The following is a 14,673-nucleotide window of genomic DNA, read 5'->3' as shown; positions in this document are numbered from 1 at the left end:
CAATACCGAATAAGTAGAATAGTGATTGATGTTATATTTTCGCACGAGCCGTTGCACGTCGGCGTTATAAAATTCCTTCCCCTTATCGGTCTGTATGTTTTTCGGACACCTCTTGCTATCTCGAATTATCTCGGCGATAGCGTCAGCTGTCTCGCTTCCGCCTTTACTCTTGAATGGTACGGTCCACGCGTGCTTGCTCAACGCATCGATGACTGTGAGTATGTAGTGATAACCTCTGTTGAAACGAGAGTACGGACGCATCTCGACGATGTCAGCTTGCCACAGGTCATCGTATCCCCGCACTATGACGTGTCTTCGGGGAAAATTTTTTCTCGCCGGTGCGTGCAGTTCGTTCACCAACTGCCGTTTCTCTAAACTATGTTGTTTCTTCGCTTCCCCGGTTATTCCCGATCGCCGATCCATCGTTGACGTTCGATAGTCGTTCGATAGACGTTCCTAGCCCGTTCGTTGGCGTTCGATAGACGTTCGATAGACGTTCCTGGCCCGTTCGTTGGCGTTCTTTGGCGTTCGATAGACATTCGATAGACGTTCCTGGCCCGTTCGTTGTTGTTCGATAGACGTTCCTTACACGTTTGATAGTCGTTCACTGCCGTTCTTGACCCGTTTGTTGCCGTCCTTGACCCTGTTGGTAGTCGCTTCTAAGTAGTCCGTAGCCTCGTTCACAGTCGTTTCTGACCCGTTCGTAGCCTCGTTGGCAATCGTTTCTGACCCGTTCGTAACCGTTCCGGAGTTGTATGCCGCCTCGTATGTAGCCGTTCCTGACGTGTTCATAGCCTTGTTCGCAACCGTCTTTGAGGTGTTCATAGCCTCGTTCGCAGCTGTTCTTGAATTGTTCGTAGCCTCGTTCGCAGCCGTTTCCTCTTCGATCACTGCCACTCATTGTAGTTTGATAACCGTTTGTAGTCATTCGATAACCCTTCGTAGATGTTCGATAAGCCTTTGTAGATGCTCAATAAGTGTATAATAGCCGCTCCTAAGCCATTCACTACAGCCGCTCATTACAGGTTGATAGCCGTTTCTGAATTAGTGTTAATCGCACGCCGAAGCTCGTTTATAGCAGTCTGCAAAGCTCGCACATCCTTCTCGAACGCAGTCAGCTTCTCGTCTGATTCTTTCTGTTGATTCTTCAACGTTTTAACGCATTGTTCCACGTACAGTTTGTTGACTGCATCGGTATCGGCCTCAGGTTGCGCTACACGGCGAATCTTGCGCGACCTCGCGTCATAGTCCGTAGCAACGCGACACAGAGCGTTTTGACGCAAGTAACTCGTCACCACTTTACCCCAATGATCGCTTGTGTCGATCGCATCATTTCTCCGTTCGAATAATCCAAATTTGTTGATAGGCATTTTTTTCGATGCGAGTGACATCGATCGACTGATAAGTTTTGTCGAGACACCGTTTAATTTATAATAAGGCCGGCTTCGCGAAGTTCCTCTAGGATCGACAGGATCTCGTTGTCGTGAGCGTTGTGGCCAGCTCGGTGCGAAGCGTCGAGCAATCGTAGCCGATCCACTAGCTCGTTGGGGTCGTCCCAGTGCACGTAATCGATCTTATTGTCGGTTACCGTCATCGCGCGAGGCATGAATACTCCCGTTCCGGATTTATTCTTTTTCGATTAGATCGACATCAACGGTGCAATAATTTGTTTATACTTGTATCCCTTGTTGCTATTTAATCGACCTTGCGCATCATATTTGCGTTTATGCGCACTCGTCGCCATTAATATGCTCTTATATTTTTGCATATCGTCCTCAGTGTATATGACGTCATCGGGAATTCTCTTGAAGATCAACTCGTATAATCCAGGTGTACCGATATACCTCACTTTGTCAATGATTATAGAGTCATCTCTATCAATGTCGAATCGTTTGTTACCGAGACGCATTTCATTCTCGTCGAAATAGACACCGTACACGTGATCGATCTTGTTTTTTTCGTCGCCACTAAGGAGAGCGCTCATGTACTTTTGTCCTAGTGCTCCCAAGTGCTCTCGTAACACTTCTTGACCTTCCGACGTTTGTAACCTGTTTCGAACAGATGTTTCGAGCGGGTTGCCCGTGGTTTCGAAAACATTTTCGATTGCGAGTGATTCAGGGTTGATCGTGGGTTGTACGATTCTCGTTGTCGCTGACGGTGTAGAGGTTATCGGCGGTTCACCCAGTAAAGCATTCGATAGATCGGATGTACGCGGTGTCGATAAACGATTCGCCTTCAATCGTTTCCTCTTTTTCGGTGTTGCATCCACCACCTCCTGCTCTTCCTCCTTGTACCGCTTGATGGGTAACGTTTTAATCTTCGCGTCAGCGTTACTCTCCGGCTCGTTTTTCACCGCGATTGAGCTAGAGTTGTCGGCAATCTTTTGCAGTGGCTCGATAATAAGCCCAAAATGGGTCTTGACCGCGATATCGTCGTCGATCTTACCGGTCTTCAAAGCGCGATGTTTCTTGCGGATCGATTCGCTCGTTTTCTCAATCTGCTTCGCAAGCTTTTCACGCTCGCGAATATTATCGCTTCCAGCCATGTCGACGGAGTGTCGAGCGTTTCACCCCTCTCGACGGAATGTCGGCAGCGACTAATCGTTTCGCGGTATCGCGAACACGTTAAATCCTTTTCTGTATCGCCCGTTCGTAAGCGAGCTGTCCTTATCTATCACTAGGAATCCATACTTTTGCTGCCAACAAGTACGACATAATTCACTGAAATCCTCGTACGACATGTCGGTATTCACGTGATCGTTGTACACGTGTTTCAAATTGGTACCATCCTGTTTAAACATGATCAGCAAGTTCGCGTTGTCGCGTATAAGATGTTTTGGTATTCTCGCGTACGTCTGACAGAGATAGAAACAGTCGACGTTCGAGTGACGACCCATTGCAAAGTACTCTCTTATCGTATCTTGCTTGTCGCACGCCACATCATCGAAGACGAAAATCGAGTTTGGACGTGCCTCGCTCGATGGAATGACGTCACTGTTATCCGAGAACGTAAAGTAGCCGATTTCGTCGATCGGCGTCAACAAATTCTCCAGATATCGATATTTTGGCTGTTGCAGCGACTTCGAGCATACGTACACGTTCTCGAAACGTACACCGTGCGGACTTTCCAGTAGACTTATCAGAACGTTGGTTTTACCACAATTCGAGGGGCCGCAAACGATCGCGCGTTTCAAGTATCACATTGGAATGAAAACAGTGGAAAGGATCTATGGTAGAGATGAAGGTGGTGAGCGTTTAAGAAACAGAGCAACTGTCAGTATCGAATTAGATAGCGTCGAAAAGAGTGTCGAGCGAACGGTTGAAAAGAGTGTCGAGCGAACAGAAGGAAGTCTTATATATCGGATTAAATAGATTATAAAAAAGAAAAGAAGGAAGGTAAGAAATAAAGAAAAAGAAAATAAGGAACAAGAAATAATACAACGGATAATGAGATTATTTATATTTTTCACATTAGTATGTGCCCCCCAGTAACATGTAGACCCCCCCGGTTCAACCCGCTACTCCGCGGATTGCGTAATGCAATGTGTGTGAAGGTCTATGGTCGTGTTTTAAAGGCTCCACCACTGTTTCCGGAAATGAAATTTTGCATAACTTGCTTTCCGGGAATTTTTCACCGGCATCAAGTAAAACCTTTTTGGCAACATGAGTTTTGCGACGGACCCTTCACTATGGAGCACTGCCGAAGATGTAAGAAGGTGATAACAACGGTGCAACCCATCGATGATTGCGATGAATGTTTTCCAATGTACATAAGTGTGTACAACATATTGAGCAGAACTCATAACATGAGCGAACTCCTGGTACTACATTTCGATATGTATGCGCTTAATTTGATCAAACTGCATTTTATATCACCTCCTTTTACTGAAAACCCTGATCGAGACCCTGAAGATCGTGATAATATGCTAGAACCGTATATGTAATTGCAGTTATTAGCAGCCTGTACATAGCAGGTATTATAATTATAATTATTATATTATTTTTAAATTTTTATTACTATTTCTTTTATTTGTATAACACACACACACACACACACACGCAAATGTATTCATTAACACATTTATAATAAATTTATATTTTTATTGTAGAAAGAAACATTTATTTATACACCTTTCGTTGCGCTCCCATCCTTTGGCATCTCTCTCTCTCTCTCTGTCGCGCGCTAGTTGTATGTCTCGCGATATCTTCGTTGCGCTCTCTCTCTCGCGCGTTAATCATAAGTCTCGCGATATCTTCGGCATGTGTCATTGTTCTTTCACGCTATCTCTTTCTCTCTCGCACTTAGATAGAATAAGTATAGTAATCTCTCTCTCTCGCATGCGCTACATGCTACATCGACGCACTCGACGTGATATATTAGACTTTCCGTGTCGGTGTACATGATCTTACATTTGTCGCGATACAGGGGAGACATGTACTCGTGGTGAAAATCGTACAGACACTCTTTCGATATGTCGAGTATGCACATGCCGACATAGATTGGTTTATAAAATTTTACTTCCAATTTGCGCAATTCTACGGCGATTAAATTTTCCGAAAAAACGCTTCGACTATGGAAATTTGGTTTGGCGATCATCGCTTCTGCGCCGTATCGTCCGTCCCACTTTGTTAATAATTTTACATCGACGCGATTACGCACATTTTCCATCGTTTTGCCAAATACCGCGTTATTCATCAGTTTATATAAATTTTTTTCAAAATCATTTTTCGCGAGTGTTCTAAAGTATTTAATTCGATATAATTGCGAAGCCACGGAGATTGTGTAAATTGTAATACGCGATGAATTTTTGTAACGCGAAGGCCGTGTCGCGTACATTGCTGTAGATTACGATAGTGTATCACATAACGCTTCTTATCGTATAGCGTTGCGAGGAGTTTGTCTTGCCGTTTGACGGGCGGCTTGTCGCGTGTCGGACAAAACGGTAGGTCAGTGTGCGTATCGTGAAGATGCTGCGGGTACTCGAGATCGACTTCGAGGATATAACCCGTAGGCGAATCTAACGCGATCGATGCTACGTTAAAATTCGACACGTCGTCGACCCATCGAAAATCGGCATAGGGCAACGGTTGACACATTGCCCATCCGTATAAATCATTTACATCGAAATAGATGAAGTACGACGATGATTTCGATGGATCGTACGATTGTTGCATGTACTTGTTATTAGCGCGAGCGTATCTGTTGGAACATTGGCTCAGACCACCGCGTATACCGCGTTCGATAAACATGACCATGTCGATGTCGGTAAGCAATTCGAATCTTTACTTCCGTAATCTTTGTATGCTTCAACATGGCATCCCACGTGTATCCGGGGAGAGTATAGTAATACGCGGGGTCGAGTCCGTAACTTTTAATGCAACTATCGCGAAAGTTTTCAAAAATATCGGCTAATAATAAGACGTCGATTTTCAGGTACAAATCGCTATATTCGCCTAGCATTCGAATGGAGAATCGCATCCAGATATTCTCGGCGTGCGCGTAATCGCTCTCGGATATAGTTTCACCGGTCAAGGAACTGTAAAATGATTCGCGCGGTGGTAAATATGTATCTTGCAACCTATCTACAGAGTCGACGTATTCGTACGGAAAGACGCCTTTCCGTGTTAATAAACTGAAATTTTCTGCAGATAAATTTTGAAATTTCGATTTTAAAATTTTGAGTTTGTCTTTGTCTAGATAAGATGCCAATTTGTCGAGACTTGCTGTAAGAAATTTGTACGAATCGATGAAGCGTAATTTTATATGATTTTTCCATGATTTTTTTTTGTCTTCCTTAAGGTCAACATTTTTCGTAAACGAAATATATTTTTCCTTGGTTATCGGAAGTAATTCGATTTCCCCTTCGAACGCCGTGGCTATATCCTTGATAATGAAATGCGCGTCGTAATCGGATAAATTGTGAAAGACTATGGGAATGCAAAAAGATTCTTTGTAATTTAGATTGCAATTTGAGTGCGCGGGACCCCTATATCGCCCGGTCAAATGACAATGATCGCGTACACGCGTATCGTCTTCTTGCGTAAACAATTTTTCACATATATGACAATGCGTTGCACTGTGAAATTTTTCCCACTCGTCCGATGTTAAATCTACCATGGGGACATTTGTTGTTAAAATAGTCTTAAGGCGAATTGCTAAATTTTTAAGTTCTTCGGTGAACCACGAAACGCAATCGGCGCTACGGTGAGAATTATAAACGGATAACGAGTCGTCATACGAACAATGCATATAATACGCTATGCTAAATACTTGGTGATGTTGGTACAAATTTTGTTGTTCGTCCTCCTTCATCTTGGTCAAAACGCATTCCAAATCGGCATAGATCACAAATGGAAGCCGCTCTTTCCTCGTGTAGTTGTTGAACTCGAGCCACTTGTCATTGTCGCTCGGCAATCGGATAACGCATTCGTTCATCTCCCCGCAGTCGACCATGTGTGACTGCAGCTTGTCGTTCGAACTAAAGTAATGTAAAGATCTGTAAAAAATATTTAAATTAAAGATTTATGCAATGCATTATATATTTTATAATTACATAAACTATTTAAATTATACGTACCGATTACAGATATATCTTTGACCGTTGTGTTTGCTCAACTGTGAACTGACAAGTCGCGATAGATTTTTGATCCATGCGAAATGTCCGACGCTGTTACCGTCTTCCACGTACAACAAGTTGACGTGCTTATCTCGTTTCTGCTCCGAAAGACGTATTGGAACAATGCTGTTCTCTTTCTCGATGCTGTACACGTTGATCGAGATATTGTTTGCAAGTTCAAATTTTTTTAGTTGGTTCACAGTCACTGGAAACTCAATATTTTGTACATTTAACACCGTCGTATAGTGGGGATATGAAGATTCCCGTTCCGTATGATTTTCGGCGGGATATAGAGCGGCCACCACTGCCCACGCGAAACACGCATTGTCTCTGGATTGCACGTTAACCACCGCTTTCTTCGCCGTAATTTCTCGCGGCAACTTAATATAACATCCCGCGCGCATAGAATTATATTTATTTACATTAACAGTCAAATTCTGTATTCGCGACAATGCCCAACCACTATCGCGTTCCTGAAATTCTTCCAACGATGCTAGGGTGGGCTCGATAACGCGACGCTCGTACCACTCGTATAAATCGGACGTGCGAAAGAGTTCACAGTTTCTCGTATTGATACTTTTATTCGCACGCTTATCACCCGACACAAATTCACCGTTGAATATAGTGTTCACTTTTACACTGTTGTGTGTTTTTATAACGTCTTGCACTTGCTCGAGCACGATGACTTTGGCATCCTCGAGAAATTGACGAGGCTCGATATAGTTTGCGTTAATCACAGCACCGGTCAGAATACGACTATCGAACGCGGTATCGCTCTCGCCAAACGAGTCTTTCCGCGTTATTGTCGCCGCTGTAATCACCACCGCTGGGTATAAACCTCCTCTGCAATCGAGTCTTTGCACCTTCGAGTCGCGCGATTTTAGCCACCAGAGACTGTCTACTTCCGATCGAGAGTCGCGGACGCTTGACACGGCTGCGTTCTTCGAGCTGTTTGATAAATTCCTCGGAACGCTGCAGCCATGCAAAATACTCGCCCAAGGTGGCAATTTGGCGGGACTGCTCCATCAGGTCGCGTTCAGTCTGCTCGATGTTTTCCATTTTCTTTCTGTCTTTTTCACACTTTTAAAACACTACGTCACAGTTTTCTATGGAGCAGTTGCAACAAGTAACTGCTCTTTTCGACCGATCTATGCACTCTCAATTCGTACTATGGTTTAACACGGTAGCAGTCCTCAATATATATTTCGTCCAACCCTTTGTTCCTATTCAACGTATGATGAAATTTTCTCCGAAACATTGATAAGCGCAACTTCCAAGATCCCCATCCCTCAGATAATTTTTCGAAATATCTATCGTAGTATTAGATATCTGTTTGTAAATTCCAGCGGCCGAGTATCGGCGCTCGTAATTCCGCGTATGGGGGTGGTACCGCCAAAGAAAAGGTAATCTTAGCAACCCTAAGATAAAAGATATCGTAGTATTAGTTATCTGTTTATAAATTCCAGCAGCCGGACATCGGCGCTCATCGTAATGAAATATCCACGAAGAAACATGTCCCGACGCGTTAGTCAACCTCAATCTAATCCTCTTCAAAGGAACGCCATTTGTTTATATTGTTTATAAATTCGCGCGACGAGTAATTCATTGCGAGAGAGAGAGAGAGATAAGGATACGTCGAACGGAATAAATCTAGAATTACTTATATTGGGGGTGAGGGGGTGAGGGATACCGCGAGAGCTGTTACTTATATTAGGGGTGAGGTGGTGAGAGGGTCAGGGGGTGTACCGGGGAGAGCTATTTTGTTTGCGAAAACATGTCCCGACGCGTTAGGATATGTAATATAATATTACTTATCATTGCGATAAAATTACTTATTATTGCGATAACCGGGTGTAATATAATATTACTTATACTTGCGATAAAACATCCAATTCTCCTTATATATATTTCAGGATTTTTCTAATCCTTTCTTATCTTTGAAACAAAGGCGCAAAGCAGCCGAACATCGGCGCTGATACGCGTTGCATTCCTTCCGAGAAAAAATCGTGGAAGATGATTCTGGGGGTCGCCGTTTGTTTATATTGTTTATAAATTCCCGCGACGAGTAATTCAATGCGAGAGAGAGAGAGAGATAAGGATACGTCCAACGGAAAAAAATCTAGAATTACTTATATTGGGGGTGAGGAGGGGGGGATACCGCGAGAGCTGTTACTTATATTGGTGGTGAGGGGGGTGAGGGTTGTACCGGGAAGGTCCTCGCCGCTCGACGTCATTACCCCTCCCCCACGTGACGTCATCACCCCCCCGCGTGACGTCATCACCCCCCCCGCGTGACGTCATCACCCCCCCCCGCGTGACGTCATTACCCCTCCCCCGCTCGACGTCACCCCCCGCATGACGTCATCCCCCCCCGCGTGACGTCATCCCCCCGCGGTTCCCCCGCCCCTCATCCCCCTGAGATCCCTGGGTTAGAACTCCCCTTGTATACCTACTAATGTAGAATTGAAGCACTAATATGTGATACACCAGCCAAAGCATTTGCTTTATGTATAAAAGGGCATTCAGGGTATTCCAGTTGCACTAAATGCATTACTGAAGGAGAATACATAAAAAATCGGATATGTTTTCCACAAATGGATGCGCCACTTAGAACAGATGAGGATTTTATAGAGAAGGTTGATGATAATTATCATAACCCAAATGTAACATCTAGCTTGTTAAAAATACCTCATTTTAAACCTGTCACAAATGTTCCTTTAGATTACATGCATTTAATATGCTTGGGAATTATGCGCAAATTAATATATTTGTGGCTTGATGGAGATCTACATTTTCGTATGCAACATAGAGCAGTAAAAGAAATTTCTACACGTTTAACACAATTAAAACCATCGACACCTTCAGAATTTGTTAGAAAACCACGAGGGATGGATTGTATAAGGTTATGGAAAGCCACAGAATACAGATTAATACTTCTATATACAGGACCAGTGGCTTTCAAATCTATTTTAAAAACAAATGTATATACACATTTTATGATATTTCACGTGATAATAAGATTTATGTCTTCTACAAACGTGAATATTTATCCTATGCGCAAGAATTAGTTTTCTTTTTTATAAAGACATTTATAAAACTGTATGGAATTCATAATGTGTCGCACAATGTGCATAGTCTTCTTCATCTTGTAGACGATGTTAGAAGATTTGGACCACTTGACGATTTCAGCGCATTTAAATTTGAAAATTATATGCAGACATTAAAGAAATTACTTAGAAAATCCGAAAAGCAATTACAACAAGTAGTACGGAGATGCACAGAGAAATAAATAAACTTAGATACATCACCATTACAAAATATTTCGTCAAGTTCTATTTTAACACATCCAGATTTAGTAGCATTACATTATGATGGTCCACTCACATTTGATTGCAATAATCCGCAATACAAAGTTATTAAATATAATGCAATCACATTCAAAGCTGCAACATTAGCAAATAATTGTTGTGGCTTAAGCGATGGTACTTTTGTATGTATCGAAAATGTGGCGCACTGTAAAAAACGAAACATTCCTATGATTATAGGATATGAATTTTTGGAAAAAAAAGGATCTATTTGACGTTCCTTGTCCATCTTCTTTGCTTGGGATATATTGTGTACACTTATTGTCACATTTAAAATCGTGGCCATTAGAAACTGTGATAACGAAATACGTAAAATTACCTTGTGGAAATAATACATTTGCAGTTTTTCCACTATTACATATTGAAATATAATATGTTTATTGATATGATATCAGGATGGCTGAAAAAAAATTGTATTCAGTCGTTGAATTTGAAGATGGGCTCCAAGTTATTCCAAATATTTGGTTAAGTGCAGATTTTAAATATGCTTTTTGGCCATATTATACAAATAATAAAAGATATGAAAAAGCAGTTAAACTAATGAAATTACCGGAATCTACATGGTTGGAACACCCAATCAAAAGAATATTCGGGACATTTTGTAAGAAATATTTTATTTATTTATTTGTTTTAATTTATTTTCTCCACTTTTTATAAATAGAAGCGATAGTAATTTCAAATATAAATAAATATTTTTTTTAATGTTGCCATATATTATTATATATTATATTATAACACTTTTACATTAAAATATTATATATTAATAAACAGAGTTATTTTCAATGGTCTAAAGGAACTTATAAAGATTCAAGATGTATACGAAGAGATATAATTTTCAATTTATCGAGTTTACTAACAGTTTATCGAGTCTAGTCGGAAACGTTAATAGATTGATTAGAATAATATAATATTGTTTTTCTTTTTTAGCTTCCTATGGAAAGGCAAGGAAAAAATTAAAGGATGCCGAAGATTTATCAGATATAAATTCTTGCACTGAAACAGAAAAATATTTAAAAGAGACACGAAAAATCAGAGCTGCTAAAGCAAAGAGTGACTCATTGAATAGTAGTGATGAATTGGATGAATTATCTGAAATGGATGAATTACTCAAAAATATTCCAAAAATTCCGGAGAAACAAATAACTACTCATAGCGAAATAAGGAAAGTTATGCGAAAAGGTAAAAATCTAATGATATAGCAATAATAGATATTAAAAATGAGTAGTTTAGTATATAATAAACTAAAAAATTAATTTATAGAAAATGCGAATGTCTCTTGTGTAAAGAAACAAGTTGAAATAAATAAAAATATGTTTGAAATGGAAGATACCGAGCAGTACTCTAAGAAAATGACAAACAAAGATTTCCGTAAGTATAATTCTTTTTAAAAAAAATACAGAAATGTAAAATTATAATGAAAGTGGAAAGAGTAAAGAGAGAAGGAATAAAAATAAATTAACAAAAATTGAAAATTATTATCAAAAAATAATGCAATAATAATGATAGTGAATATATAAAATAATAATGAATAAATAAAATAATGAAAATAGATAAGCTGATGTCAAATTATTAAATTTTTTTTTCAGAATTACAGCAATGTATGAGTTTTGGTAAATCAACATTAGATGTGCATACTTTGAAGAATAATGTACAAGGTTTATGGATACATTAATATTTTTCACAATGATTAGAATAATATAAAATATAAAACAAATAAAACGTGTACTACCTGTAGTACTCGAGGATAAATGTCGTTGCACCCCGCAGCAGAAAATAAATCTACATAAATTGATACAATTGTATTACAATTTCTAAAATCGTAATATATCCTACGTAATAGCGCACGATCGGAGGACTCTTCAACTCATTTTAACGAAAACAAATAGTCTCATTTGTTTTTTCATTTCGTTTCGAAGATGATATATGACGACTTGAATAGTGATAAAAATCATTAAAATCTTTTTACAATGATCATATTAAATATATCTTTTATGTAACACTTTTCCTAATCCTTTCTTATAAACTAAGCAAAATATAAACTTTTTTTTAGAATGCATAAGAATTTGATGACCAATTTCATTATTTTTACTTTTGTGAAAATCATCGACAAAAAATATCTTATCGGTTTAGTTCTTACATTTACAGAATAAATATAAAGAAATAATAGTTATATTCAATACAAATCAGCTTTTTATAATAATGCTGATTGGTGTATAGTTTTTGTTTAGAAATTTCTGATAGATTCAAAAATTTATTCAATATGAATTACACTTATTAATTATCTTGATGTTGTAAAATTTCTTTCTTTTCTTAATATTAGTAGAATAAATTCTTTTATTTTTCAGAATTACAATCAGAATCACAATCAGGAGCATTTCAACCATTAGAAAACTGGTCAACCAGAAGCGAGCAACAAACTACCGATTTAAATATTGATGATGATTTAGGTATATTATTAACTTATATTTTTTTTATTTGAATGTATAATATATTTTATAATATACTTTTGATCTGTAATATTCATTTTTGTGTAATATTGTTTAGTATTGTCACATTTTCTTCGTGAATTATCGTGAATTTTATAATTGTGTAAAATTAACATTTTATATATATTTTTATAAGCAGAACCACATTTTTATTAATTTACAGTATCTGAAAATTTTCGCCGATTTGTTATCAGAAAATTGATAAGTTTAGAGATAAAAATGAATATAATCCAAGGACATCAAAAGTCAATATCACAGAAACTACCAGTTAGTACCGTGGATTCAGAAGAAAAAGAAGACATTTTCCAAAATCTACCAATAAAAAATGAAAATGAACTCGAAATAATCGAAACAAAGTTAAACAACGATTCAACTTATAGAAAACATATGGTAAGTTATACTTCTGTTTTTATATAAATTAATTTTAAATATAGAATAATTTCAATTATATACCTTTGATGCATGGACTTAAAGACATAAACTGCGCATCCCTAGCGCATCCCTGCAAAAGACTGTCTTAAACATTAGAAAGAGAGCGATAGCGGTCGGATCTCTTTCTCTTTCTCTCCTTCAATTGTGCGAGAGAGAAAGAAATCTGACCGCTATCGCTCTTTCTTTCTAATGTTTAAGACAGTCTTTTGTATAGGAATGCGCAGTCTATTTCTTAAGTCTATGCTTTGATGTTCTAAGTAAAATAAAATAAATGAAAATAATTGTAATTCAATAAATTCAATAAGTTAAAATAAATTCAACATTAAAACAATTCAATATTAAAATAATGAGATAATATAATGTAAACGTTTGCAACGTTAAAAAAGTAATATATAATATAAATCGATAAATATTAGTGCAAGATAATTTTATTACAAATATTCTAAAATCGCATATTATTTTAAGACTAACATATTAATCTTTTCTTATCTAAAAGCTTGTTTGAATATATAAAGTTTTTCTTCATAATAATTTTCTATTGCATTTCTCAAGATTCGACTTTTCATCAAAGTATGTCTTCATTATAGCATCATTAAAAAGCTTTTTAAAGTAAAAGATCAATCAATAAATGACAGGTAAAACATTCAACTGATAATAGTGTAATTATATTTCAGATTAAACAATTGGCCCGAATTATGTGCCAAAATACGAAAACTTCATGCATTCGACTTATGAGGCAGATTTTTACAAACCAATTGGCAATGAAATATAGCTGGTACGGAACAAAGAAGAAAAATATCTTCTCAAACTTACAATTATGTAAAGTAATTATGTGTAAGTACAATAAATTCAGAATTGCAATTTTGAATTATTTAATGGCATAATTTGGTATACAAATAAAAATAAAAATTTATAAACATATCTATAGCAATTTACTTATTGAATTAAGTAAAGAAATATTTTTTTACAGAAATATTGATATTTTAAGTAATTTTATTTATACTGATATATTGATATCAAAACAAACTTATTCTTACATTTGTAATCGATTCAAATTTAAACAAATTTTGAAAATGATATTTACAAATTACTAATGTATAAAAATTAATATGTTTCACAGATGTGATAACAAACTCTCATGCAGATGCAACAGATGACGAAATATCAACACCCATAAAAATATGGTTAGCACATGCAAAAGAACGTGCTACAAAAGAAAAAAGTGATATTTGAAATACTATTACATGTGATATTCGAAGTTCCTATTATTATTACTTAAGTATTAAGTTTGAAGTAATATTTTGATTTCAAAGTAAAGTTTCTAAGTTCTTAAGTTTATTTTTTCTTGTTAATATAACTTCGTTTGCTCATGTACGATACGTGCTCTACGTACAATATGTAATTTATCGCATGTTTTTTGTTACTATAAATATGCAGAGAATATATATAACAATATATTAATATATAAATAATATATATATATATATATATATAAAATATATATAAAATAATATATATAACAATATATTAAATAAATATTATAAAATATAACTTTAGCATATTAAATATATGTGCAATATAAAAATGAGAAATTTTTTCTGTCAAAAAGTAGATACTTCATAAAAAATAAATACAAAATGTGAAATAAAATTTTTTATCTAAAGCTTTATTTATAAAACAAACAATTTCACATTTTTATTTATTTTTTACATGAAGAATCTATTTTACACCTATATATTCCAACTATATCCTCTATATATCCTTTATATATCCA

At 37.1% G+C, this 14,673-nt stretch overlaps 1 protein-coding gene and 2 pseudogenes across 1 annotated transcript; 1 reads left to right on the top strand and 2 right to left on the bottom strand.

Moving 5' to 3' along the window:
• Nucleotides 1–1,423: 1,423 nt before the first annotated feature.
• On the bottom strand, nucleotides 1,424–2,800 carry LOC145964874 (uncharacterized; annotated as a pseudogene).
• Nucleotides 2,801–3,881: 1,081 nt separating this feature from the next.
• On the bottom strand, nucleotides 3,882–8,850 carry LOC145964873 (uncharacterized; annotated as a pseudogene).
• A 2,077-nt stretch (nucleotides 8,851–10,927) lies between these two features.
• On the top strand, nucleotides 10,928–14,132 carry LOC145964872 (uncharacterized). The gene is made up of 6 exons (XM_083088034.1): nucleotides 10,928–11,349; nucleotides 11,568–11,636; nucleotides 12,327–12,428; nucleotides 12,631–12,857; nucleotides 13,574–13,733; nucleotides 14,020–14,132. Exons 1-6 carry the CDS (start codon nucleotides 11,292–11,294, stop codon nucleotides 14,130–14,132), a joined length of 729 nt encoding a protein of 242 aa, XP_082944160.1. The 5' UTR covers nucleotides 10,928–11,291.
• Nucleotides 14,133–14,673: the final 541 nt, after the last annotated feature.

The sequence above is a fragment of the Camponotus vicinus genome, unplaced genomic scaffold (genome assembly GCF_025532165.1).
Source record: "Camponotus vicinus isolate PSW18456_S1 unplaced genomic scaffold, iyCamVici1.0 SCAF_14, whole genome shotgun sequence".
NCBI classification, from domain to species: domain Eukaryota; kingdom Metazoa; phylum Arthropoda; class Insecta; order Hymenoptera; family Formicidae; genus Camponotus; species Camponotus vicinus.
This window is presented reverse-complemented; position numbering and strand designations above follow the sequence as displayed.